Source organism: Prosopis cineraria, unplaced genomic scaffold (assembly GCF_029017545.1).
Source record: "Prosopis cineraria cultivar Desert tree isolate PC_DT_omini unplaced genomic scaffold, ASM2901754v1 PC13, whole genome shotgun sequence".
In the NCBI taxonomy this organism is placed as follows: Eukaryota; Viridiplantae; Streptophyta; class Magnoliopsida; order Fabales; family Fabaceae; genus Prosopis; species Prosopis cineraria.
In genome coordinates this window covers 15,581,569-15,606,686 of record NW_026555344.1, presented here as the reverse complement: position 1 = coordinate 15,606,686, position 25,118 = coordinate 15,581,569, and the positions used below count along the sequence as shown (strand labels likewise).

The following is a 25,118-nucleotide window of genomic DNA, read 5'->3' as shown; positions in this document are numbered from 1 at the left end:
TAAGCCAATTACACTATTGGAAGCAAGAAGTCTAGCCTGCATGCAAGAGCTTATAATTGAAAGGGAGGTAGTGAAGGAGGCACAAAGAGCTTAAGAAGCTTTAGTCAATCAAGAAGATGAGTCTTCCTTACCATCAACCCAAGATATGTATCCATTGATGCAAGAAAGTTATGTTTAAGAAAGTGGTAGGTCTTTTTGACCAACACCCAAAAAGAATGTGATGGCGTTATCAAGAAGGGCCAAGAACTTCATATAGTTGACAATGATTTTAGTGCAAGTTTCTTCATTCATGGGTCCCAAGATTCTTTCGGCCAAGATTCTTGTGTAACTAGTGGTTGCAATCCGTCATCTATTTTAAGCTCTCTAGCCTGTTCCAGTTTTAGCCACCATTGGCCTTTGTTTTGTTGATGAGGACATATATCTCTTTTTCTTACTTGCTAGTGTTGCCTGTTCATGTTTTGCCTTGGTTTATAGGCTATTTAATTTGGACGCTATGGGTGTCTAGTTTGAGACAATTTTCTCTATACTTGACCCTTGAGGGAAAGGGCCTTTTGGGGGAGGGGTATTATGATGTACTTGGATTCTATTGTTTTGAAATCTGTCCTCCACATGCCAAAACTTGATTTCAATTTACTTTTAATTAGTCAATTAACCAAGCACTCAAATTGTTTTGTTAAATTTCTCCTGTCACATTGTGTGTTTCACGATCTATCATCTAGTGCAACAATCGACAGTGCCAAGGAGTATGATGGGCTCTATTATTTAGAAGTCGTCACTTGAGTGGGTAACTCACCTATTGCTGGTAATTTTGTATCTACCTCTAAAGTTAATGATTTTATGTTATGGCATTAGAGAATGGGTCATCCTAATTTTCATTATCTTCAGCTATTGTTTCCAACCTTGTGCCCGAACTTGAATCATAATGAAATCTAGTGGGAGGTGTGTGAACTTGCCAAATACCATTGAACTTCCTTTCCTAGAGCCAAATACACACCCACCAAACCTTTCACAACCATTCACAATGACTTGTGGGAACCATCTCACACTCCAAACTGTACTCAAACAAAATGGTTCATTTCCTTCATTGATGACCATATTCATGTTTGCTGGGTTTATCGTTAAAAAAACAAGTCTAAGGCTGCATCTACATTCATGAGTTTTTTCACCATGATAAAAAACCAGTTCAACACTAGCATCCAAGTCTTACACACCAAAAATGGTACTGAATACTTTAACCAGTCTTTGAGTAATTTTCTCAAGATGTATGGCATTGTCCATACAAATACTTGTGCCCTTGCACCCCAACAAAATGGGGTTTCAAAAAGGAAAAATAGACATATCCCTAACGTTGCAAGAGCACTCATGTTCACTTGTAATGTGCCAATGCTTTATTGGGGGGATGCTATTTTAATCGCGACCTATGTCATCAACTGAATGCTTAGTTGAATCTTAGCCTTTGAAACTCCTCTCAAAAAGTTGCAAAGTGTTTTTCCTACACCCCACATTGAAACCAAATTTCCACTTCATGTGTTTGGTTGTACAACCTTTGTTCATATTCACCAAAGCAGTAAACTTGAATCTTGAGCTATCAAGTGCATCTTTCATAGTTATTCTCCTACTCAGAAAGGATACAAATGTTTTGATCCTGTTTCTAAACACATCTTTGTAAGCCTCGATGTTACCTTTTATGAAGAAACTCCTTTTTATTCCAATTCTTCAATTCAGGTGGAGAGTATAGGTGAATTTCAGACTTAGGAACCAAAACCTAACACAGAATATGCACTCCTTGAGTCATTACCTCTATTACCAAAACCATCACCACCCACATCATTTGATTTGTCCAACACCTCACCTTTACTAACCTCTTCTCTTTTGCCAAAGTTTGAGGAAAGCAAGAAAATAGAGGGAGATGTGGAAAGACAACAAAAGGGAGAGTTGTTAGTTTACACTTGAAAGAAGAGATTAAAAGATAGTGGGCAACTTGTACCCGAGGCACTAAGAGAGTCAAAACTAGAGGTAGTTCCTGAAGCTGAAGTACCAATGACTAATCCATCTAGTGAGCTAGAGGATTCAGAACAAGGAAGTGAATGTGCTGATCTTGATCTACCTATTGCTCTATGGAAACAACCCCTGTCATTTACTTTGCATCCAATTTAGAAGCATTTATCCTACAAGGCACTCTCTCCTAGTTATTGGGCCTTCATCACTAACTTGGGTAAAGTTGATATTCCTAGCAACATGCAGCAGGCACTAGAAATACCGGAATGGAGAAATGTAATTATAGAGGAAATGAGAGCTTTGGAGAAAAATAGAACATGGGAGATTGTTGAAAGACCTCGAGGTAAGAAACTGGTTAGTTGCAAGCAGGTCTTAACCCCAAGGTATAAGGTTGATAGCATACTTAAAAAGTTAAAGGCATGATTGGTAGCAAGGGGTTTCACCCAGATATATAGCATAGACTACAAAAGGACGTTTGTGCCAGTGGTAAAACTAACAACAACAACAAGCCTTGATCCCACTAGGTGGGGTCGGCTACATGGATTGCAAGACGCCATTGTGCTCTATCATTTATCAAGCTTTTAGAAATATTATTAATTAAGAGATCACGTTCAACAACTTCCAAGAGTGTTCTCTTAGGCCTTCCTCTACCTCTCTTAATCGGACTCAAAGTTATATGTTCCACTCTTCTCACTGGTGCCTCCCTTGGTCTTCTTTGTACATGCCCAAACCATCTCAACCGATTTTCTACCATTTTTTCCTCAATAGGTGCCACCCTCACTTTTTCGCGTATGTGCTCATTTCGAATTTTATCTTTACGTGTATGTCCGCACATCCATCGTAACATTCTCATCTCTGCTACTCCAACTTTATGCTCTTGCTGACCCGTTAGAGCCCAGCATTCACTACTATATAACATTGCCGGTCTGATAGCAGTACGATAAAACTTTCCTTTAAGTTTATTAGGCACCTTACGGTCACAAATAACTCCTTTAGCTTTTCTCCAATTAAACCACCCAGCTTGAATTCTATGTGAAATATCTCCACTGATTTCGCCATCATTTTGAATAATGGCTCCCAAATATCTAAACTTTTCCACTTGAGGTATAATTTGATCTCCCAATTTCACTTCCAAATTATTTTCGAACAGTCCTTTACCAAATTTACAATATAAATATTCCGTCTTACTTCTACTCAGACGAAAACCTTTCGACTCCAATGTCCTCCTCCATAACTCAAGTTTGCAATTAACCTCTTCTCTTGTCTCTGCTATAAGAACTATATCATCCGCGAAGAGCATACATTTCGGGATTTCCTCTGCTATAAGCCAGTGGTAAAACTAAATGCTATCAAAATCCTATTGTCAGTTGTAGCCAACCTTGAATGGCCTCTTCATCAACTAGATTTCAAGAATGCTTTTCTAAATGGATAATTGAAAGAAAAAGTCTACATGACTCTACCTCCTAGGCTTGATAGAGGCAAAAGTGACAAAGTATGCTGGCTAAAGAAATTCTTATATGGCTCGAAACAATCACCTAAAGCATGGTTTGATAGATTCTCAAAGGCTTTTTAAAGTTAGAAGGCTACAAACAAGGATTATCAGATCATACGATGTTTGTTAAGGTTGAGGGAGCTAAGAAGTACATCCTCATTGTGCATGTAGATGATATAATTCTTATAGGAGATCATGTTGGGGAAATAACAAGGTAAAGACTATCCTTGGTAAGGAATTTGAAGTCAAAGATCTTGGGAACTTGAAATATTTTCTCGAGATGAAAGTTGTTAGGTCAAAACGAGGAATATATGTATTTCAAATGAAGTATTTACTTGATCTTCTCAAGTAAACTGGCATGTTAGGTTGTAAGCTTAAGGAAACTCCTATTGTGGTCTCGAGAAAGAAGTTCGAGAAAAGCAGTGCAGAGGAATTAAGAGGAGAAGACAACTTTGATGATGAAATTGAAGAAGGAGAAGAAGACAAGGAAAAAGAAGAAACCATTGATAAAGACATGTATCAGAGATTGGTTAGGAAGCTTATTTATCTATACCATATAAGGGGCTAGATATTGCATTTGCTATTAGTGTAGCTAGTCAATACATGTGTGATCCAAGGAAGAGACACCTGGAAGCTATATACATGATTCTTAGATACCATAAAGGTACACCTGGTAAGGGATTGTTATTTAAGAAGCATGATCAGAGGACAATTGAGATCTATACAGATGTAGGCTGGGTGGAACCTGTGCAGATAGGAGACCCACCTTTGGCTATTGCTCATTTTTGTGGGGAAACTTAGTGACATGGAAAAGTCACAAGTAGAGAGTTGTATTCAGAAGCAGTGTTGAATTAGAATTGAGAGCATTAGCTCAAGGGATTACAGAAGAAGTATGGATAAGAACGGTCATGAAAGAAATATAGGGCAGAATTGATCTACCAATGAAATTGTATTGTGATAGTAAGGCTACCACAAGCATGCCATTGAATCCTGTACAGCATGATAGATCTAAACATGTTGAAGTGGATAGACATTTTATCAAAGAAAGTAGGAGGCATTGTATGTCTAATAAACCTACCTGCAAAGTTACAAGTTGCAGATGTGCTAACTAAGGGACTATCTAGGCCTGCATTTGAGAGTTGTATAAGCAAGTTAGACATGATTAGTACCTATGATCCAACTTGAATGTGGGAATATTATGTCATTAGTATGAATAATTAGCATTTATTAGCATCATTCATTAGGCTTTCTTAGTATTTATCAAGTTTTATCTCTCTTGATGTGCATATATAGGAACAGTTTGTACATTAGAAAATATATGAATAAGAGATACATTTTTTTCCTTTGTCAAAATTCCACACAATGTAACTCACTTAAATTTTGAAAATTTATTTCACAAGAATGTTTATTTTCTCCTAGCTTTTGATAGGTGATTGCTTAAAATTTATTTTGGATGGGAGTCATTTGTTTTTCAATAGCATATCCTTGTCTTTAGCAACATTCTATTCTTCATAATTCTCCCATACACATTTTCTTTATCATGTATTATAGTAATCATTTGGTCCTAAATATTTTGACGGAACATATTCAAGGGGATATTCTCAAATGTATGCTCTTCATGGATGATATAGTTCTTATAGCAGAGACAAGAGAAGAGATTAATTGTAAACTTGGGTTATGGGGGGGAGATTGGGGTCGAAAGGTTTCCGTCTAAGTAGGAGTAAGACAGAATATTTATATTATAAATTTGGTAAAAGACTAGTCAATAGTAATTTGGAAGTGAAATTGGGAGATCAAATTATACCTCAAGTGGAAAAGTTTAGATATTTGGGAGCCATTATTCAAAATGATGGCGAAATCAGTGAGGATATTTCACATAGGATTCAAGCTGGGTGGTTTAATTGGAGAAAAGCTAAAGAAGTTATTTGTGACCATAAGGTGCCTAATAGACTTAAAGGAAAGTTTTATCGTATTGCTATTAGACCGGCTATGTTATATAGTAGTGAATGTTGGGCTCTAATGGGATAGCAAGAGCATAAAATTGGAGTAGCAGAGAGGAGAATGTTATGATGGATGTGCGGACATACACGTAAAGATAAAATTCGAAATAAGCATGTATGTGAAAAAGTGAGGGTAGCACCTATTGAGAAAAAATGATAGAAAATCATTTGAGATGGTTTGGGCATGTACAAAGAAGATTGTGAGGGGAACCAGTGAGAAGAGTGAAACATATAACTTGAACCTTGTTAAGAGTGGTAGAAGAAGGCTTAAGAGAATACTTTTGGAAGTTGTTGAACGCGATCTCTTAATTAATAATATTTCTAAAAGCTTGGTAAATGATAGAGCACAATGGCGTCTTGCAATTCATGTAGCCGACCCCACTTAGTAGGATAAAAGCTTGTTGTTGTTGTTGTTGTTGTTGTATTATAGTAATCGTTCTTCAAATTTCTATTATCTTAGAAACTCATGAGCTTCTATCACATGCAACTGTTGCTTTTGTTCTCTATTCTTCTTGTCATGATATGTGAATTAGGGATTATGATTTATGTTTCGTTTTTTCTTGCAAATCTTATTTCCAATTACTGATTGATATTCTTACATAGAAGTCTTCTTGATATTTGTAATTCTTGAGCTCCTTCGAATATCAAATACATCATTGTTTATGATGGTGCTATCTTCCCTTAAACAAACAAGCATGTTATCATAGCACTTTGCATCATCTTGATAAAAGTTTATCTCTAAAGCCTCTTCAAGCGTCTGGTTGTTGTTGCTTCAACGAGATTTTAGAAGTCATTAAGTTGATTTCTTTACTCTTAAGTCTGAATGTTGATGCATAATTTGAATATTATCTTTATGTGTACCCATAAAATCTTGATTTTGATTGTTGTCTCCTCATCATAGTTTAATTACAAATAGGCACATTCAAGTTTTTCTCATGTATAAATAGCTAAGTATTATTATTCAGGATTTTATGGACAAATGCTTGAGTTCTAAAGATTAATGATTTTTTTATAGCAATTGGTTTGATGCTCATTTTATAAGTTTTTCAACAATTTTTTGTATGTTTTGCACCATCAGTGACAGTTATCTATACCCTACTGTCAAATTCACAGGTTGCTGTTGAAAATCTTTCAACTAAACAAGCAGAAAAGGAGGTTGAGGTTCGAGGGCCTCCTGTATCGAAAGCATTTGATGGACAAGGAAATCCAACAAAGGTCTTTGCTGTGCTTGTCAATCATTTGTGATTTTATTTTAAATTTGGGTTCAAAAACTCGTCCTTAATTTAGATATTTCATGTTTCAGGCCATTGAAGGGTTTTCCCGTAGATATTCTGTACCACTGGACATGATATACAAAAAGCTTGATGGTGAGTCTAGAGGCTAATCTCTTGTTGCCTCACTTGTTACGCCATATCTATATCATATATTGCTTGGTTTTGACTCTAGAATGCTGCTGACAGCAGCAAAAATAGAAAGGAAGAGAATGTAAATTTGCAAATAATCGAAGTACAACCTGCTCACCGTGATTTCCAAATATGATTTGGTAGAATGCTATTTAAATGTGTTCACTAAATTATTATGAATGCATTCTGCTGTAAATATGGTGGATGCTTGTAGAACATACAAGTCATCAGCACTTACTAAGGCGGAAAAAAAAAAATCTTTATACATGAACTACTATTGTTTAGATAAATAAATATGTTTCATGATACCATATTGATGAAAAAGGGCAAGGGAAGAGGGGAAGAGAGAGAAGAGAAAAGGGAGTAAGGGAGGGAAAGGAGGGGAATTCCCAAACTCTCGAAAACTCTTAAATAATACTCAAAAGCTCTATACAAATGAAATCCTAGCTCTGTTTGTAGAGCTCTAAAATGATAAAATAATAATAACATAATAAATCTAAATCTAAATCCTAATTTTAATTTTAAAAGATACTAATAGGATGATAATATCCTATCTCATTAAACATAAATAAATCTAAAATAATGATGAAATAAAATAATAAACCATAATTCTAATGGATAAATATTTTTATTTGAATATTCATTTTGGATAATCCTAATATTTTAAATAAACCCTAATTATCCTAATTAATCATTATCCTATATTTCATCATTTCTCCCCTGCTTGAAGAACTCATCTCCTGATGGGTTAAAATTTAGACACAAATTAGTCGGGGAGGGTTGGATGGGATAAAATTTCATCCATGCGAATAGATTTAGAAATCCTTTCTAACAAGTGAGGTATCGACAAACTGCATCATGTGAAGGACAGGATTGATTATTTGGAATCTCTAGAAAACCTTTCCAGCTAATGAGATACTATTTGTAGATTCTCTAGAAAACCTTTCCAGCAAATGAGATACTATTTGTAGATGAGACTCTTTGGGACCATACATAAACTAGCTTACCATATTCACTGCATAGGCAATGTTAGGTCTAGCATGAGCTAGATAGATCAATTTTCAATCAAGCTTCTGATAGGATTCCTTGTTGATAGGAGGCTTTGGAGGAGGAGGTTTGCTAGGCTTTTGATTTTCCTTTGGTTTGTTGGGATGCTCTCTTGTCTTACAAAGTTTGTGGTTAAAACATGAAAGAAATTACCTCACTGAACCACAATAGCAATAGGTTGTTTTGGTGGTTGTGGGTTGTTTTGGAGTGCATTTAACATTTCAAGTAGTTGGCCAATTTGCTTGAGAGAAAGTTGGTGGCTGCTGTACTTCATTCTTTGTTGCTTTAGCAACATTACCATGACCCTTTTCGTTATTGGGTTTCCAATTAGGAGGCTTACTGTGAAGGTCCCAACAAGTGTCCTTTGCATGTCTAGTCTTCTTACATTGTTCACAAACAATTTTGCCTTTGGTCTTTTGATCCCTTGAGCCAACAGCAAGTGCTGAAGCCTTAGAAGAATTGGAACAAGGCATCGAGTTATCTTTTAGCATGACTCGTTGCCTCGAATCTTCCCGACTAACCATAGCAAATGCTTCATAGACTGAGGGAAGTGGGTCCAAGCTCAAGATTCGTCCACAAACATCATCTAACTCAAAGTTAAGACATGCAAGAAATTCAAACAAGCATTCCTTTTCCACACGCATGTGAAACCTGACAGCATCCTCAGATCACTTCTACTCTTCTTCACTATTTATGTAAAGTGCTTTCTAAAGAGACATTTTTCAAGGTAATATTCATTGAGAGTTTGAGTAGCCTGTGTTGCCTGCCAAAGCTTTGTTCGAATCCCAAATAGTTGCGATGTGTTTTCACCATCCAAGTATGCTTCTTTAACAGCCTCCCATATTTCACATGTACTGGGTGGGAACATGAAGCTTCTCTTTATGGTGGGGTGCATAGAATTGATGAGCCATGAGGACACCATGGAGTTTGAAGACTTCTATAGTTGTAGAGCCTTGCTATTTGATGCATCTGGAGTACGAATATCCCTTGTGATATATCCTAGCTTGCCTTGGCCTTCAGTGGCAAGTTTCATAGATTGGGCCTACTCTTTGTAATTGTTGCCAAAGAGTTTTCAGGCATGAGTGAGACCAACGATTCTTTGAGGGCGGCAATCATTGAGTTTCCACCACCCTGACGTAGATTGGTTTTTGAAGATCCCTCAAGGTCAAACGTCGCATTGTGCATCGGAGCATTTGACTTGAGCCATATCAGTCTCGGATAATAAATCTTGTACTTCACAAGAGTTGAACGACTTAGTATATACAACAAAGGATGAAAAATATGGCCTAAAAATCAGGCTATGAGAGATATAAGGAATGATATAAAATCCTATCTAATAAAACATAATATTTACATAATAAATTAATCATTTTCATATCTACAGCATCAAATGGTCACATAACTAGGACCTTTTAGTGTGTTACTTTTGTTCTTGTGGATTCTCAACAAAAGACCAAACTTGACCCTAGAGCTCCCATAAGTGTGTTTCTTGAGTGTTCCTTTATTGAAAAAGAATACAAATGCCTTCATTCTCTTACTAGGAAGTTCTTTTCGTTAGTTGATGTTACTTTTTCTGAATCTAATTCTTAAAAGGGAGAGTCCTCTCGATGATGATCAAGGTGATTAAGGTAATGATTTCTTTCTCCGTGAACTTCCTAGTTGTTCTTCTAGTGAGTCTTTGGAAGCATCATCAACTCTCAACTCTACTCAACCACTATAAGTTTTTACTCGGAAGAACAAGAGAACATCCCAACCTATACAAGTTCAATCATTTGAATCAGCTCTTGCTCAAACTTCAAAACTTGTGCTAGAAACTTTTGAGGTTGCTTGTAATTCTCCTAAAAACACTGAAATTACTTCAAATTCCTATGATGTTTCTAAAAATCAAGATGTTCCCAGTAATAATTTTGAACTTCTTGATTCTGATCTACCTATTTTTTTTGATATAAAGAACTTAAAGTTGTATGAAACGATCTCTTCATCCATTATCTTTGTTTCTTTTCTATGAGAAATTGTCTTGCAGTCACAAATTCTTGTGATGTTTCTAACATTCAAGATGTTCCTAGTAATAATTCTGAACTACTTGGTTCTAATCTACTTATTGTTTTGATATAAAGAACTTGGAGTTGTACCAAACGATCTCTACATCTATTATCTTTGTTTCTTTCATATGAGAAATTGTCTTGCAGTCATAAAGCCTTTCCCACTAGCCAACATCTTTCAATACCACAAGCCTTATTTGAGGCATTATCAGATGAAAATTGGGTTAAGGCAATGAAAGTTGAGATGGAAGCACTTGAGAACAATACATGGGAACTTGTTTAATTATTGGAAGGAAAGAAGCTTGTTAGGTGTAAAGGGGTCTTCACTCTCAAATACAAATTTGATGGCTCCTTGGATAAATATAAAACTTGGCTTGTTGCCAAAGGGTATACTCAAACTTATGGGGTTGATTATGTTGAAACTTTTGCCCTTATTGCACAAGTGAATACTTTCCATATTTTTTCATCTCTAGTAGCTATTCATGATTGGGAATCACAATAGTTTGGTGTGAAGAATGCTTTCCTACATGGGGATTTAAAGGAAGACATCTATCACCTAGTTTTGATTCAGAACTTTCTCCTAGTACAATTGGCAAACTTAAAAAGGGTCTTTATGGATTGAAACAATCACCTAGGGGATGGTTTGGAAGGTTTACAAAAGCCATGGTTGGTATAGGGTTCAAATAGAGCCAAGGTGATCATACTTTGTTTATTAAACATTCTGCTTCTAGGGGAGTAATAGTTCTACTTGTGTTTGTTGATGATATCATAGTAATAGGAAATGATCTGGAAGGAATTAGCTATTTGCGAAGTGAATTGATGAAAGAATTTCAAATGATGGATTTAGGGAGGTTAAAATAGTTTTTGAGTATTGAAGTTGCTCATGCTAAGCATGGCATCTTCATATCTGAACAGAAGCATGTTCTTGATCTCCAAGCTGAAGGGGGAAGCTGGGTTGCAATCCTATGGGCACTCTAATTGAACAAAACCATAGGCCTTATAAGATAGGAAGGCATCTAGATAAACCAAAGCTACGAAAACCACCTCCTCTAGATCCTCTTGTTAACAAGGAATCCTACTAGAAACTTATGGGGAAGTTGATTTATCTAGCCCATGCTAAACCTAACATTGCCTTTGCTATGAGTGTGGTAATCGAGTTTATGCATGATCCTAAAGAGTTCCATCTCCAAGCAGTTTATCAAAGCCTTGAGTACTTGAAGGGTACTCTAGGAAAAAGCATTTTGTTCAAGATTTTAGGGTTTGGCAATCCCTTGATTTTATCACAAATTCCTTTAACAAACTAATAAAAAAAAAGAGCACAACAATGATTCAAATGTACTAGGATTAGTTATACTCAACATCCAACAGCACAAGAAATGGAAGGTTTGTGTTTAATTGTTTATATACATTGCTAGTATAAAGAGCGATTTTGTGAAATGGCATGTTAGCAGTTATTTTAAAATTATTGAGGATCTTCACCTTTTAGCTCACACTTTTGAGGGAATCGTTTATTGATGGATCTTGCGTATAATGTAACCTTATAATTGGCTACTTTAACTGGTAAACTACTTAGCTGCATTTATCCAGCACAACAATATTTTCTTAATGCTTATTTTATGTGTGGCAAAACTTGTTGCAATATGACTATCAAGCATTTCAGTCTACTTTACTCTCTGGTCGTTTTAAACTATCCTTATAATAATGCTACATCCTGGGTGATACTTCAATGTGGTTTTTGATATTGCAGGAAAAACAGAATATGTTTATGCTCGTGTAAAGGAGTCCTCAAGACATGCCTTGGAGGTTTTCAAATATTTTTGTTGGAATCTAGCTTTCAAATATTGTGTATTCAACTCAAGGTCTTTGTTGGTGCATTACATAGGAGCGAAGCACTATCTGATTTAGAACGTTGTAAAAAGAGACAGCATTGAAACCTTTTGCTTGAAATTTGGGAAATCTCTTCCAGCTTTGTTATTTTCCCCTGAAAGTACCATAAGCATACAGCAACATCAAAAACAATAAGCCTTATTATCCCTATAACTGAAAACTATACCTGGACAAAAGTTTAATTATACTCTCTTTAGAGAAGTAAATCTATTTCAAGTCTGGCCAAGTACCGAGTGAAACATTTTATATGATTCTAAGGTGCTTTTACAGTCAACATAGTGGTTCATCGAACGTAGTGCAAGTCTGATATGTTTTCTTCCTTTTCTATTCCAAACTACTTTATGATATCATATCTTCTTTACTGAATTTTCTATGATGCCATTAGCTTTGGTGCAAGGGGTAAGCACAAGTTTGTTGAGAATGTTGGCTTGTTTGATGTGTTGATCATTGTTTGGGGCTTTGTGATTTTTTTCCCCATTTAGTATTATCCATTAAAAAGGTTACTACTGCGAATTAATAACCCTTGGATCCACTACTGGAAATTTAGCGTCTATCTTGTCTGTAAATCTGTGGAATGTAAACTAGCATTTGTAGCAGATTTATGTGAATGTCAATATGAAAGTGTATAGCTATCCTTGATTGTATATGATCTTTATAAACTTTTATAAAATTTTCAAACAGGAATATTAAACAACTTTACCTGTAGGGCCTGTTTTGTTCAGCAGAGAGAGAAATGTGACAGAGGGGAGGGAAGAGGTTTTAATATTTACCTTGCTTGGTTTAGAAGAGGAGGGAAGTGAAAATAATGATGCATAGACTATCATACCCTCAACTATTTTAAGTTTTCTCTCTTTTATAAATAAAATAAAATAGTTATATTGTAATTAATATTTAGTTTATTCTATATATTTCAATCTTTTTTACTAAACTTATTAAACAAATCTAATGATAATGCATGATTATAATTTTATAAATACAATTGAGAAAAACACAAATTCTGTCAGGATGCGCACAAGAAGAAAACAATGAGTGAGATTCTGTAATCATGTTTTTGTCAATCTTGATACACCCTAGAGATTCAATTACATTTAGGTCACAAAATCTGGGGAAAAAAATAAAAAACAAGAAGAAAAGAAAACATGACCCAGAAGTTATAACTAAGAGATAGCAACAAGCATAGTTTGACTATTTTAAAAAACAACTAAGGATATTTTGGTCCCAATAAACATGGCTACACATCTCCAATTTTCCCTCCGGGCCCCTCCCCTCCCCTCCAACCAAATTGACCATTAGTGTATATAGGGATTTATTTGACCAATATTATTGAAAGAATTGTGTGTTTGATGGATGAATTGTACTTATATTCTATCATGGATGCTTTGTTTCTTTTTTCTCATTACATCTCTTGTCAGGAGAAATCTTACTGCCACTATGATTTGCTCTACTGTTAATAGGTTTTGTCTGAAGATTTGCCTGCTACTATTGCCAAAATATCTTTCCCAAAGATGATGCGCTGGAATTCTGAGGTACGCAGCTGCTTAAGTCTCTCAGCAAGTAATATAGCTTTTGTTTGCTAATAGATTGAAAGGCTAAAGCTAGAGCAGTTTTGTCAGTTTAGTTCTACAAAATGTGACCCTATTAAACTCATATTGAAGAAATTCTGAGTGACCTTATAATTAGCCATTTTGGTTTGGATTAAAATCCAAGCTCTTTGTTTTTTTACACTGCACACATATAATAGCTTTATTAGCAATGAGTTAGCATCTTGATTTGTATATTATCAGGAAGCACTACCTGGGACCAGAACTAACATTTTCTTGAAATTCATTCACGAATGTAGATAGGGCTGTTTGGAGCATAGATAATAGAAAAGCACTTGTTTTTTCATTGTTTTACGCTGTTATGGTATTAAGAAGCAAATCCTCTAAAATTGAAATTTATGAATTTTTGTGAAGTTTTCCTCTTTTGATATTTTTTCTCTCATTTTATTATTTTTTTTATAAAATGTAAAATCTTTTCTATCTTTCTTACAATGGTAAATTTAATGAAATTTGTGGATTCCCCACTTCAGAGGATCCATTCCTGTGGTATTACGAAGCCAATGTTTGTTTTTGTTTTTGTTTTTGCTTTTGTTTTGAAGGCATTTACTGAATTTCACTTTAATTTGAACTTAGCATGAACCTAGCCTTTACTTTAATCCCCCTTTTTCTGAGACGGGAATCTTCTGTTTATATGAAAGATTATGTGCCCATTTGTTTGAGCTTAAAAAATACTCCCTCCAAATCATAATATAAGTTATAGTTAACTAATTCACAGTTAACAAACAGTGTTAGTTGAAACTTTAAATTCCTAGAAATGTCCACATCTTTTCATTTGTACTCTCATTAAATATCTTATATAAAAAAAGCCTTGATAACAGTAATTAAAATTCCAATGCATGATCTTTTTCAAAATGAAGTAGGTGTATAGTTGGAAATCCAAATATAAAAGTTATCCAAGGCCTTATAATTTGGACCAAGCACGGCTCTAGAAGATGCTTTATATTGTGGTTTGGAGGGAATAAGTGATTTTAAGATACATTAGAAATGCTATTTAGTGGAACAAGGCTTGTTGTTACTGCTGTAAGATATGTTAGAAATTTTAAAGCAGGAATTATTTTGGGTTTGGTTACAATCTAAAAAAGTTATGTATTATTTAATTGTTTTTAGATTTTATTATATCTTGCTGTGTCCTGTTCATAAATTTCAAATTTTATAATATCTTTTTGTATCTTCACATTTTTATGAATATTCTTTCTCCTTTACTATAGCTAATTATTTTCTCATTATTTTTAGAAGTTTACACAAATATCGCAAAATTATCTCAAAATTTCTTAAAAGTGCCCCCCCAAAAAGAAAAAGTAAGTAATTTTTCCAGGAAAAAAGTGTAAACACCCATCCCTTTAGGCCATCATTGTGTTGGTTACATGTGCTTATTGAATTATCTCAAAAGTTTTATTTTGATTGAATGTGAATTTTGATTAAGAGAGGAAATAGGTGCAAATGAGGAGGATGATGAATCCTTTTATGAAATCAAAATACAGAATAAGAAAGCAAAACATAAATGCAACAACAAGACTTATCCTACTAGGTGGGGTCAGCTGCATGGAAAGCAAAAAAGGTTAATCATGCAACACTGCCACCTAGTTACTCCGTATATGAGAGGAACACTTAAAATAACCTTGATCCAAACACCACAAATAAGCTTTAAACAAAATTCTTGTCCACAGGTTGTCTGGAAAATTGAGGCACCCCTAAAATACATTAATTCTACTTTCATTATGGATCCCAAATTTATACATAATTTGCGAACTTGATCTGTCCTTTTGTGGAAGAAACCTTGTAACTTTCCAAGGACAAGCTACTCTGAATCCTTTTGGACAAATCTAGCTCAGACCAAAAAAATCTTGAACGATGTATTCCACAAGAAAACAACTTCTTGATAATACTTAACGAAGTGTGCACCAGTGTTGCTTTATTAGGGGACATAGATGGGCGATTTGTGTCACTTCTGTTAGCAATTATTGTGGAAATCTAATATTTATTATATAAATATTTGTACGATCTGATATATTTCTTTTATTCCTTATTCCCTGTATTGCATATATCCTGCCATATCCATCTTTCTTGGCCAAATAGATGGTTCTTTACTGTATATATCCCCTATTCTGTTCAATGTAAGATGAGAATATTTTGACTCCCTTCGGTTCAATGTAAGATTAGAATATTCTGTACAATTATTTTCAAATAAATTATATTTTTTTTGGAAGAGCTTGAGAATCCCATTTGAGTTTTTCAAGAGGAAAATCTCCCTTTAAGGGTGGAGATAAGGAACTGGAAGTTAGTTATATGAGAATACACAAGTGAAGAATTTAAATTCCAAACTCACTTATGGCTAGATTGTAAAATTCTAGCATTGTCTAGAAGACCCCAAAAAAAAAAAATTTCAATCATCTCCTTGCAAAGTCTCTTCAAAAGTAAAGATTACAAGAAAGCATATCCCATGAATTTAATAAAAAGGTGCCTCATCATTTTGTATACTTTCATTTCTTGTTGAGAATGTCATCTAGCTAGCAAGGACTGCTTCTTGTAACCTCGTTAGAATGTTTGAAATCATTCACAATAATTATTTTGTGGTCGTAAAGAGACTATTGTACACTCTCATAGGCATTAAGGATACTATTGAAAATTCTCCTTAGCTCTATGACTATAAATTGAGGTTCTCAATATTCATCTTGCATTAGAGTATTCGTTCAAGAGAAGAACATAATTTTCAACATTTTTCTCAGATCATACTTGTTCCTCAAGTTCCGTCATTCACTAATCAGTGATATGCAACAAGGGACTTTTTTTTTGGGCCAATAAGCAATTAACAACTTTCAACCCTCAAAGTTATAACTAATACAGAATTATTATTAATGTTGGTTTCCCTGGAAATATTTGAACCAGTTGGTTATGTAATGTTTTCTTTATGTTTTATTTGTAGGTAATGTTTAGCAGGCCTATACGTTGGATTTTAGCCATGCATGGGGATGCAGTAGTTCCATTTATTTATGCTGGGCTAATAAGGTATTTTACAGTCTTTGGATAATCTCTACTTCATCAATGTCATGTGGTCACAATGTCATTCGTTCTTTTTTCATGTATTTATGTTTACCTGAAATTGATTTCATTCTAGTGTAATCTATACAAGTTCATTGGAAATTTGGATTGCTTTTCATCAAATTTTGTTGAAAGCCATGGGTGCATGTTATATGTGTGTGTGTATGCATGTCTCTTTCGCTCCTCCCTCCTGTTTGTGCGCGCGCAAGTGCCTGCATGATTGTGTTCTTAACGTTTACTGTGTGTCATTTATATCTAATTGAATTGGTAGCTTAACCATAATGCTGTCCTGAAGCTGGGCATTATGAAAGTTATAGAATTGACTTCGCTGGCCAATTTTCAGAATTTCAGTTGGTAACTTGCTGTTGCTAGATTCATTGTGAAATTTTGGAGGGAGAATAACTTGTATTGCTGTAAAATGAGCAAGAATACAAGGCTATTTGTAAACACTTGTGCCATAAATGCTACCTTCTACTAACTACTAACTGCTAAAAATATTCTAAGGGTTTCCATTATGTTTGACGGGCTATGCATAAGGGCACTGGCTTTGGTTGGATATGCTTCAGATGTAATTAGGCAACTTAATCTGTGATGACATATTTGTAAGATAGATAAAAAGAAAAATAAAGAACCGAAAGACTTCTTTGCTAGATCTAAGTCTAATGGCATTCTTATTACTTCAAGACCTTTTCAGTTCTATGATTTTATAATTCCTAACATGTTCGTTTCTATGATGTAGTGGAAACCTATCTTGTGGTCTTCGTAATACTTCTTCAGCAGTTGTCCAGGTGCTTGCCTAAGACTATGCTAATTGTATTTGTCAATTGGAAAATGTTATACTTGATAATCTTTTCATTGTTTACCTAACTATCTTCTTTCCATTTCATGGTTTGCTAAACTAATATACTTTTGAATGTATTTTATGAGATCAAGTGTTTCTCTGTTGCCTCAGTTTCTTCATATATATATATATATATATAAATTTGTGAAGTGTCTACTTCTGTCTGTTTGTGATAGACTAAGAGGGAATAATATCTTGGTTACTTGTGTTACATTGATCAAGTACTGTAGAAACAGCATGGTTAAAACTTTTGCAGGTAGTAAGTGCTGAATCTTATGCAGAAGCTATTAAAGGTGCTGGAATTAATGTTGCAATAGAGGTAGCAATGGGATTTTTTTTAATCTGTGCGTGCGCGTGCGTGTGCTTGTATCAAGTAGCTAACTTTATTGCCCAATTTTGCAGGGTCGCAAAAGTATAATACTGGAGCAATGTCATACACTAGCAGAAAGTGTAAATGGTCAAATATTTATTCCAAAAGGGTTGCTTGATGAGGTAACTGATGTTAATTTCTCTTCTCTTTATTGTCAATTTTCAGTTCTAAGAATGGCCATATGAATCAACTTTTAGGTTGTAAATCTTGTTGAAGCTCCTGTTCCAGTGCTTGGAAAGTTTAAAGAGTCCTTTCTGGAGCTTCCTAAAGATCTTCTGACTATGGTGAGTTGAGCTCTTGACTATTTGTAGTCAATTTTATTTTGATGGTTGCTTTTTGCCTCAATGTCACTATTTTTTTTTTGGTGGGAAATCAGAGACTTTATTGCATTTATCACTATGATATGAGTAGGATATGTCTATATAGGGAATATTTTCCATTTTATTAGCATTATTTGTGTGTGTGTGTGTGTTCTTTGTTGTATATATTCCATTGTCTTGTATACACGAGGTCAGATGAATGAGAAATACAACTTTTTTCTCTTAAATATTGAACATGGCATCTTGTCCATTGAAATTTCTATGCAAGCTTCTGAGTTTTGAAGACTTGTGAAGATGGTAAATAACTATTATGTATATCTTCTGCAGGTTATGCAAAAGCACCAGAAGTATTTTGCTGTGTGTGATGAAAACGGAGGATTGTTGCCGTACTTTATTGCTGTGAGTTCTGGTTAAATACCTAAGCTTCTAGAATTATTGGATGGTTAATTTTTTATCTGTTACGTGACATGAGATCTTTGTTAGGTTGCAAATGGGGCAATCAATGAAACTGTTGTAAGGAGAGGAAATGAGGCTGTGCTTAGGTATTCATCTCTCAATTAACTAATGTTATATAGTTCTCTAAATATGTATGCAATTTGATATAATTGTTTGAAAAATGTGCATTTTAGAGTCTATATTCATATTGTAACTTGTAAGTATAATGGCTATGTTCATTGTAATGCTCTTTATGCTCGTTATTCTACAATAGATTTCACTGACTGACAGAATTTGAGACATAGGCTGTAGACCCTGCACATTTGTGCTTATTCGATTCTGTGCCTTTTTGTGAACAATAAAAGCTAAATGCTTCGTGATGTAACCTTGAGATATAGTCAGACGTACAAGAGGAGATCCAGGGGGCAGGTGGATGTAGAAAAGAAATACCCAATGGATCAGAGTTAATACCCTTGGGGGCCAGAAATTAAGGATTAAGTCATGATGTATGGTAAGGTGGCTTAGATTCAGTCTAGATACGATGGTCACCTTTTTGCTTGCTTTATTTTGCTGTTGCTGTTTTGGTTAGCACTCAAGAATGTTGTTGTGAGTTAGACAGAAGAGAGGAGAGTGCTGGTCTTTCAAACACCAGTGAGAGGCTGTGTTCTTGTTGCTGTGTTATTTCCTTTTCTTGTAATTTTCATCCATAGGGAATAGGGTTTTGGCCAGAATCAGTGAGTTTCTCTTTTGTAACACTGATTCGGTTCTTAAATCTTAATATCAAAACCTCAGAATTTTCCTCATTTATTTCCTTCTTGCATTTAAAGTTCTGTTGAAAGTAATTAATATAGAGCAGAGCTCTATCACTTTGCATCCAATTCTTGTTCTTCAGTGCCAATCTCACTTGTTAGCATTATGTTGTTTGTATTAACATCTTATGTCATTGTGTAAATTTATGGAGACTCCAGTCCATCCACTTTAAACCTGGCATCTTGTTTACATTTTCAGGGCTCGCTATGAAGATGCTAAATTCTTCTATGAGATGGATAGACAAAAAAGATTGTCAGAATTTCGAGATCAACTAAAAAATATTCTCTTTCATGTAAGTTATTCAAGGCTTCACGCTTGACCCATAGGGAATGAATACAAGAACTACTCTGTGTCTTTTAATTTGAAAGTTCAAGAAACTATTGTCTTAGTTTTATTTTCTTCTCAAGTGGACAAACAATTTTCTTAGAAGTTCGAAGCTCATGTTAAAATCAAAACAGGTAAATTCAATATTTAGATAATATCACTGTAAAAGGTTATAGGAAATGCATGTATAAGTTACTTAGCTATACTCTCTTTTTTGAATTCTTCATCAACCCAAAAGGCAATTAAAAAAAATGCACGTGAGCAATTTTTAGAATAATGTTAAGTGTGTGTGATAAAGTGGCTAAAGAAAAACCCAGCTCATATCTTGAAGAATTTCAGAGTTTAATGATGATTTAATTGATTCATTGAAATCTCAATGTTCTGAGTGCACAAGGGGTTTGGAATGCTAGGTTGCAATGCCTAAAATCTCAAGAAAATGGCTGGTTTGAATGTTAAATTAAAACTAATTTTCTTGTTTGAAATTGGTAAACATGAAGTCTTATGACCTTAAAAAAGTAAACATGTGAAACGTCATAATCCTGTCAGTGGAAAGATAACATAACAATCACCCAACTAGATAATGTTTTCAAGAGTTCAACAACAAGCAGTTGCCTTATCCCACTAGGTAGGGTTGACTACATGGATTGCATGATGCCATTGTACTATAATGTTTTCAAGAGGAAATAAAATAAAATATCAAAAGCTCTAAATAACAACAAAACTAACATCAAAATACTACTAAATAAAACATGCAGTAAAACTTGGTAATTAAATGTATTCTTCAGGAGAGACTTTCTTAAACATATATTGATGCCATCATTGATCTAGTCCTTTAAGGCTTGTCACTAGGCATTGCATGGAAATTGAATGAAGCTCACGTGTGCCTTGACATGCATAACTTGTGAGAAAAGAGTATATATGATTAATGTTGCTAAGAATACAACAATGATTGCTTGCCCTTAGAGCTTGATATATGTATTTTATATATTAGGGTGTTAGGATCTATTAGGATATTTGCTATATTGGATATTTTGTTACAATTTATTATTTATAGGAAGTTTTAGTTAGATAAGGATTAGGATTAGTGTTAAATTAGGAAAAAGAGTCCACACAATCTATCACTAGGATAATTGTGTTACCTCTCTCTCTCTCTCTACTTCTCTCATTTCCTACTCTCACAATCTATCTGTAGCAAGGCTATCCTTGGCATCCAGATATGGAGCAATTTCAGGGTACAGCAATGGAGCATGAAAAGATAAGGGCCATTCTTTGAGAAACAATGCCTGGTATGCGGGAAGAGTTAGCAGCATTACAGCAAATGTTCAAGTAGCTAGTCTTGGCCAACGAGCAAACCTTTTGTTGTTCAAGAAGAGGGTGGGTCTTCCCTGCTGCTAACTAAATAATAGTGTGACTTGATGCTGCTGTTAAGATAGGTACCCAACATATCCTTGAAGATATGCCTTGGTTCACTAGTGATGGGCCTACTAGTAGTGATGTCGCATTTTACACAAAGAACCTAGATTCTGGTAGCCAAGATATTTTCATTGCTAGTTGTTACGGTCAGCTTGTGTTTTTATTGTACATCTTTGCTCTTCAGTCACCATTGGCCTTTGTTTATGTTTGTCATGGCTTCGACTTGAAGACATAGAGGATTTCAAGATGTAGAAGCCCCTTCATGCTAGGGAACCTCTTTTATCATGGGTCCATCTTTATGGGATTCATCCGTGGTCTTTGTTTCTTCTTATTGATCGTTTCTCTTTCTTTGTCATGGGAACTTGTTCTTTCCTTTGCGCTAGCAAGGGCATCACAAGTCTAGAGCAGTTTGAAAGGGCAATACATCGGGCTGAGTGTTGTATTGCGTGTTCCAACTTTTTAAGGTGAGGAAGAAGAGAAGAGATGAGAAAATGAATATGGCCATGTGGGAATATTATGTCATTATTGTGAATGATTAGCATTTATTAGGATCATTAATTAGGCTTTATTAGCTTTTATCTCTCTTGATGTATATATATAGGACCAGTTTGTACCTTAGAAATGCAATGAGATAATACAATTTCTCCTCTTTGAAAATTCCACATGGTATCAGAGCATCAGGCTCAAAATTTCAAATTAAATTAGTTCTGGAATGGTGTGGAAATATACTATATTTAATGTAAATATCTGATAGTTATTATAGGATCAGATGTATTAGGAAATCTTTTATTTTATTCTCTCTATCCCTTATTTCTCGACCTCATATCTCGGCCAGCATCATGGTTCTGTATGTATATATGTATGTGACACACCCACTATATAGAACAATTCAGTTTGTGCTCAGTAAATCTTTATGGTATCAGAGCATGAAGAAGAACGAGCAACTGAATCATTAGAGACAGACATGGACTCGAACTTTCAACTTGAGACTCATCGAAATATAGAGTCGACCGGCTTGGAGAGTTCGTCCGATGCGAGCTCGCGTCAAGTCACACACCTCGTTACTGGCTAAGAGAGCTCGCTCGTCTCTCTTGTCTCAGAAAAGCTCACCGGCGTCAACTACCGAGAATGGGCGCAGACGGTGCGGCTCGCGGTAGAAGGTTGTGGCAAATGGGGGTACGTTTCCGATGAAACCCAGTGTCTAGAGGCAATGAATGTCAAGGCTCTCAGGCTCTGGAAGACCAAAAACTCAATGGTATGCTCATGGCTGGTTAATTCAATGGCACCGGCTGTGAAGAAGAAGTTTTTTATTTCTCCCAACAGCTCGGGAGATATGGAACGCTATGAAGGAGGCATACTCAGATAGGGAGAATGCTTCTCAAGTGTTTGAGATTAAATCTAAGCTATGGCTCGTAAAGCAATGTAATCGTGACAAGAACTTGATCTGATTATTGCTGAAGAATGGACCAATTCTGAGGATGCCGCTCGGTTCAGAAAACGGCTGGAGAAAGAACGACTGTATGAGTTGCCAGTCGGACTTAATTCAGATTTGGATGATGTTCGTGGCAGAATTATGAGTCTGGAACCTTTGCCATCTGTCCGTGAAGCGTTTGCAATGATCCGGAGGGAGTACTACCGAAGGAAGGCAATGTTGAAAGATGAACCCATTTCTCAAATCGGTACTTTTGAATCATCTGCTCTTGCTGCCAAGTCTAATGATCCTAGAAGCACTAAAGGACGTCCCACGTGTGAACACTATAAGAAAGTGGGCCACACAAAGGATAAATGCTGGGACCTCCATGGTAAGCCACTCAACTGGAAGCCAAGAAAGGGAAAAAACCATGGATATGTTGCTGAAAGCTCTATGGGAGATGATAATTCACAGCCCTCAAATGATCAACTAAGTAAGATCATTGAAATGCTGTCAGCCCTGCAAACTAATAATAAGCAACCTATTGCTACTGTGGTACAAAGAGGTAATTTTTCTAAAGCCTTGGCTACTATTACACGAGTATGCATTGGAGACTGCTGGATAGTAGACTCAGGCGCGTCGGATCATATGACTGATAATATTAAATTATTTACGGCCTATGTACCTTGCCAAAAGTACTTTACAGTTAAGATTGCCAATGCATCAAAGTCGGTCATCTCTGGTATAGGGAGTATACAACTCTCATCTACTTTAACCTTACATCATGTTTTGCATGTGCCTAATTTAAAGTGTAGCTTACTCTCAGTAAGTAAATTGGCAAAGAATGAGAAATGTCATGTTGATTTCTTTGCTACTTATTGGCTTTTCCAGGATCTACTGACGGGGATGACAATTGGCAGTGCTAAGGAATTTGATGGTCTTTACTACCTGGATGGAAATAAAGTTAGTTAGGTCATGCAATAAAGTGTCTCTCCCTAGGACTAGTGAGTTGGAGATATGGCACAAACATCTTAGTCATCCTAGTTTCAATTATATGTCAAAATTGTTTCCTTCAATTTGCAATAAAAGTGATTATTCTCAGCTCTATTGCGACTCCTGTGAAAAAGCAAAACATCATCGTGTTTCCTTTCCTAATCAGCCATACGTTGTATCAAAACCTTTTACAATCATTCACAGTGATCTATGGGGGCCCTCTCGAGTCCTTAATAGGACTCACTCAAAGTGGTTCATCACCTTTATTGATGACCATTCTCGCGTTACCTTGGTGTTCCTTCTAAAAGACAAATCTGATGTTTCTCAGGTGTTCATTGATTTCTATCATATGGTAAAAAATCGGTTTCAAACGTCTATTCAAACACTCCACACTGATAATGGCACAGAATATTTCAACAAACATCTCCACTTTTTTACTTTCAATGGAATTGTTCACAAAAGTACCTGTCCTTACAGTCCTCAGCAAAATGGTATTGCTGAAAGGAAAAATAAGCACATTTTTGAAACAGCCCGTGCACTTCTCTTTAGCAGCCATGTTCCTAAATATCACTAGGATGATGCTGTCCTAACTGCGACCTTCCTTATTAATCGCCTTCCCAACCGCACCTTGTCATATAAAACTCCCATTAAAGTTCTACACCAAACTTACAATCTACCCTACCTGGAAAATACTTTACCCTTACGAGTATTTGGATGTACTACCTATGTTCATCTTCATCACACAAACAAACTTGACTCCAAAGCTGTCTGATGTGTTTTTCTTGGTTACTCTACCACTAAAAAGGGGTACAAGTGCTTTGATCCCACTACCAAACGTATCTTTACCACCTATGATGTCACCGTTCACGAAACAGAATCCTTCTACTTACAATCTCCAATCTAAGGGGAGAATTGGAATGAATTGCAGATTGGCATGTGCGAAAACACAAGTGAAATACCTGAAACACCCAACCCTATAGCTATACCTCATCATTTGTCTCTTGAACTCATTGATCTTGATTTGGACCTAGGAATTGAAAACACCAATACTACCAATCAAGCTAGAAGTGATATGCCAAATCCTAGTCCAAAGGAGACGTCCACAACAGGGGGAGACACCAGATTTGCATAGACCTATACACGGAAAAACAAGACAGGTAAACAGACCCATATCTCAAGCACTGACCAAGAGTCAAAACTAGATGTAGGTCCAAAAGAAGATAATGGAGGAAATCTGGAAGAATCAGGTGGTAAGGATGATATTGACCTACCGATAGCTACGAGGAAGAAGCCGAGAGCCTGCACTAGGCATCCTATCGAGAGGTTTGTGTCTTATCAAGCATTGTCTGCTAAATTTTCTGGATTTACTACCCATTTGGACAGTGTCGTAGTACCAAAGAATATTGAAGAGGCCATGGCCATACCTAAATAGAGACAAGCTGTAATCAAGGAAATGGAGGCATTGACAAGCAACAATACTTAGGATGTGGTAGAATTACCTCCAGGAAAGAAAGTAGTTGGATGTAAGTGGGTCTTCACACCTAAATATAATGCTGATGGGAGTCTAAACAAACACAAAGGGAGACTTGTCACTCAAGGGTTCTCCCAAGTGTGTGGTATAGACTACACGGAGACATTCGCACCGGTAGCCAAACTCAATACTGTTAGAATAATTCTATCACTAGCAGCCAA

General features: G+C 35.6%; 1 protein-coding gene across 2 annotated transcripts in view; it reads left to right on the top strand.

Moving 5' to 3' along the window:
* Positions 1 to 25,118, top strand: part of LOC129291032 (glycine--tRNA ligase, chloroplastic/mitochondrial 2) — a 62,034-nt gene that overhangs the window by 18,971 nt on the left and 17,945 nt on the right. For both annotated transcript variants that reach the window (XM_054928133.1, XM_054928134.1), the window contains exons 15-26: positions 6,604 to 6,705; positions 6,794 to 6,857; positions 11,730 to 11,785; positions 13,324 to 13,395; positions 16,394 to 16,476; positions 17,249 to 17,297; positions 17,607 to 17,669; positions 17,753 to 17,842; positions 17,918 to 18,004; positions 18,368 to 18,439; positions 18,524 to 18,582; positions 19,484 to 19,577. In XM_054928133.1, coding sequence (XP_054784108.1) covers positions 6,604 to 6,705; positions 6,794 to 6,857; positions 11,730 to 11,785; positions 13,324 to 13,395; positions 16,394 to 16,476; positions 17,249 to 17,297; positions 17,607 to 17,669; positions 17,753 to 17,842; positions 17,918 to 18,004; positions 18,368 to 18,439; positions 18,524 to 18,582; positions 19,484 to 19,577 — 891 coding nt within the window. The remainder of the gene's footprint in view (positions 1 to 6,603; positions 6,706 to 6,793; positions 6,858 to 11,729; positions 11,786 to 13,323; positions 13,396 to 16,393; positions 16,477 to 17,248; positions 17,298 to 17,606; positions 17,670 to 17,752; positions 17,843 to 17,917; positions 18,005 to 18,367; positions 18,440 to 18,523; positions 18,583 to 19,483; positions 19,578 to 25,118) is intronic.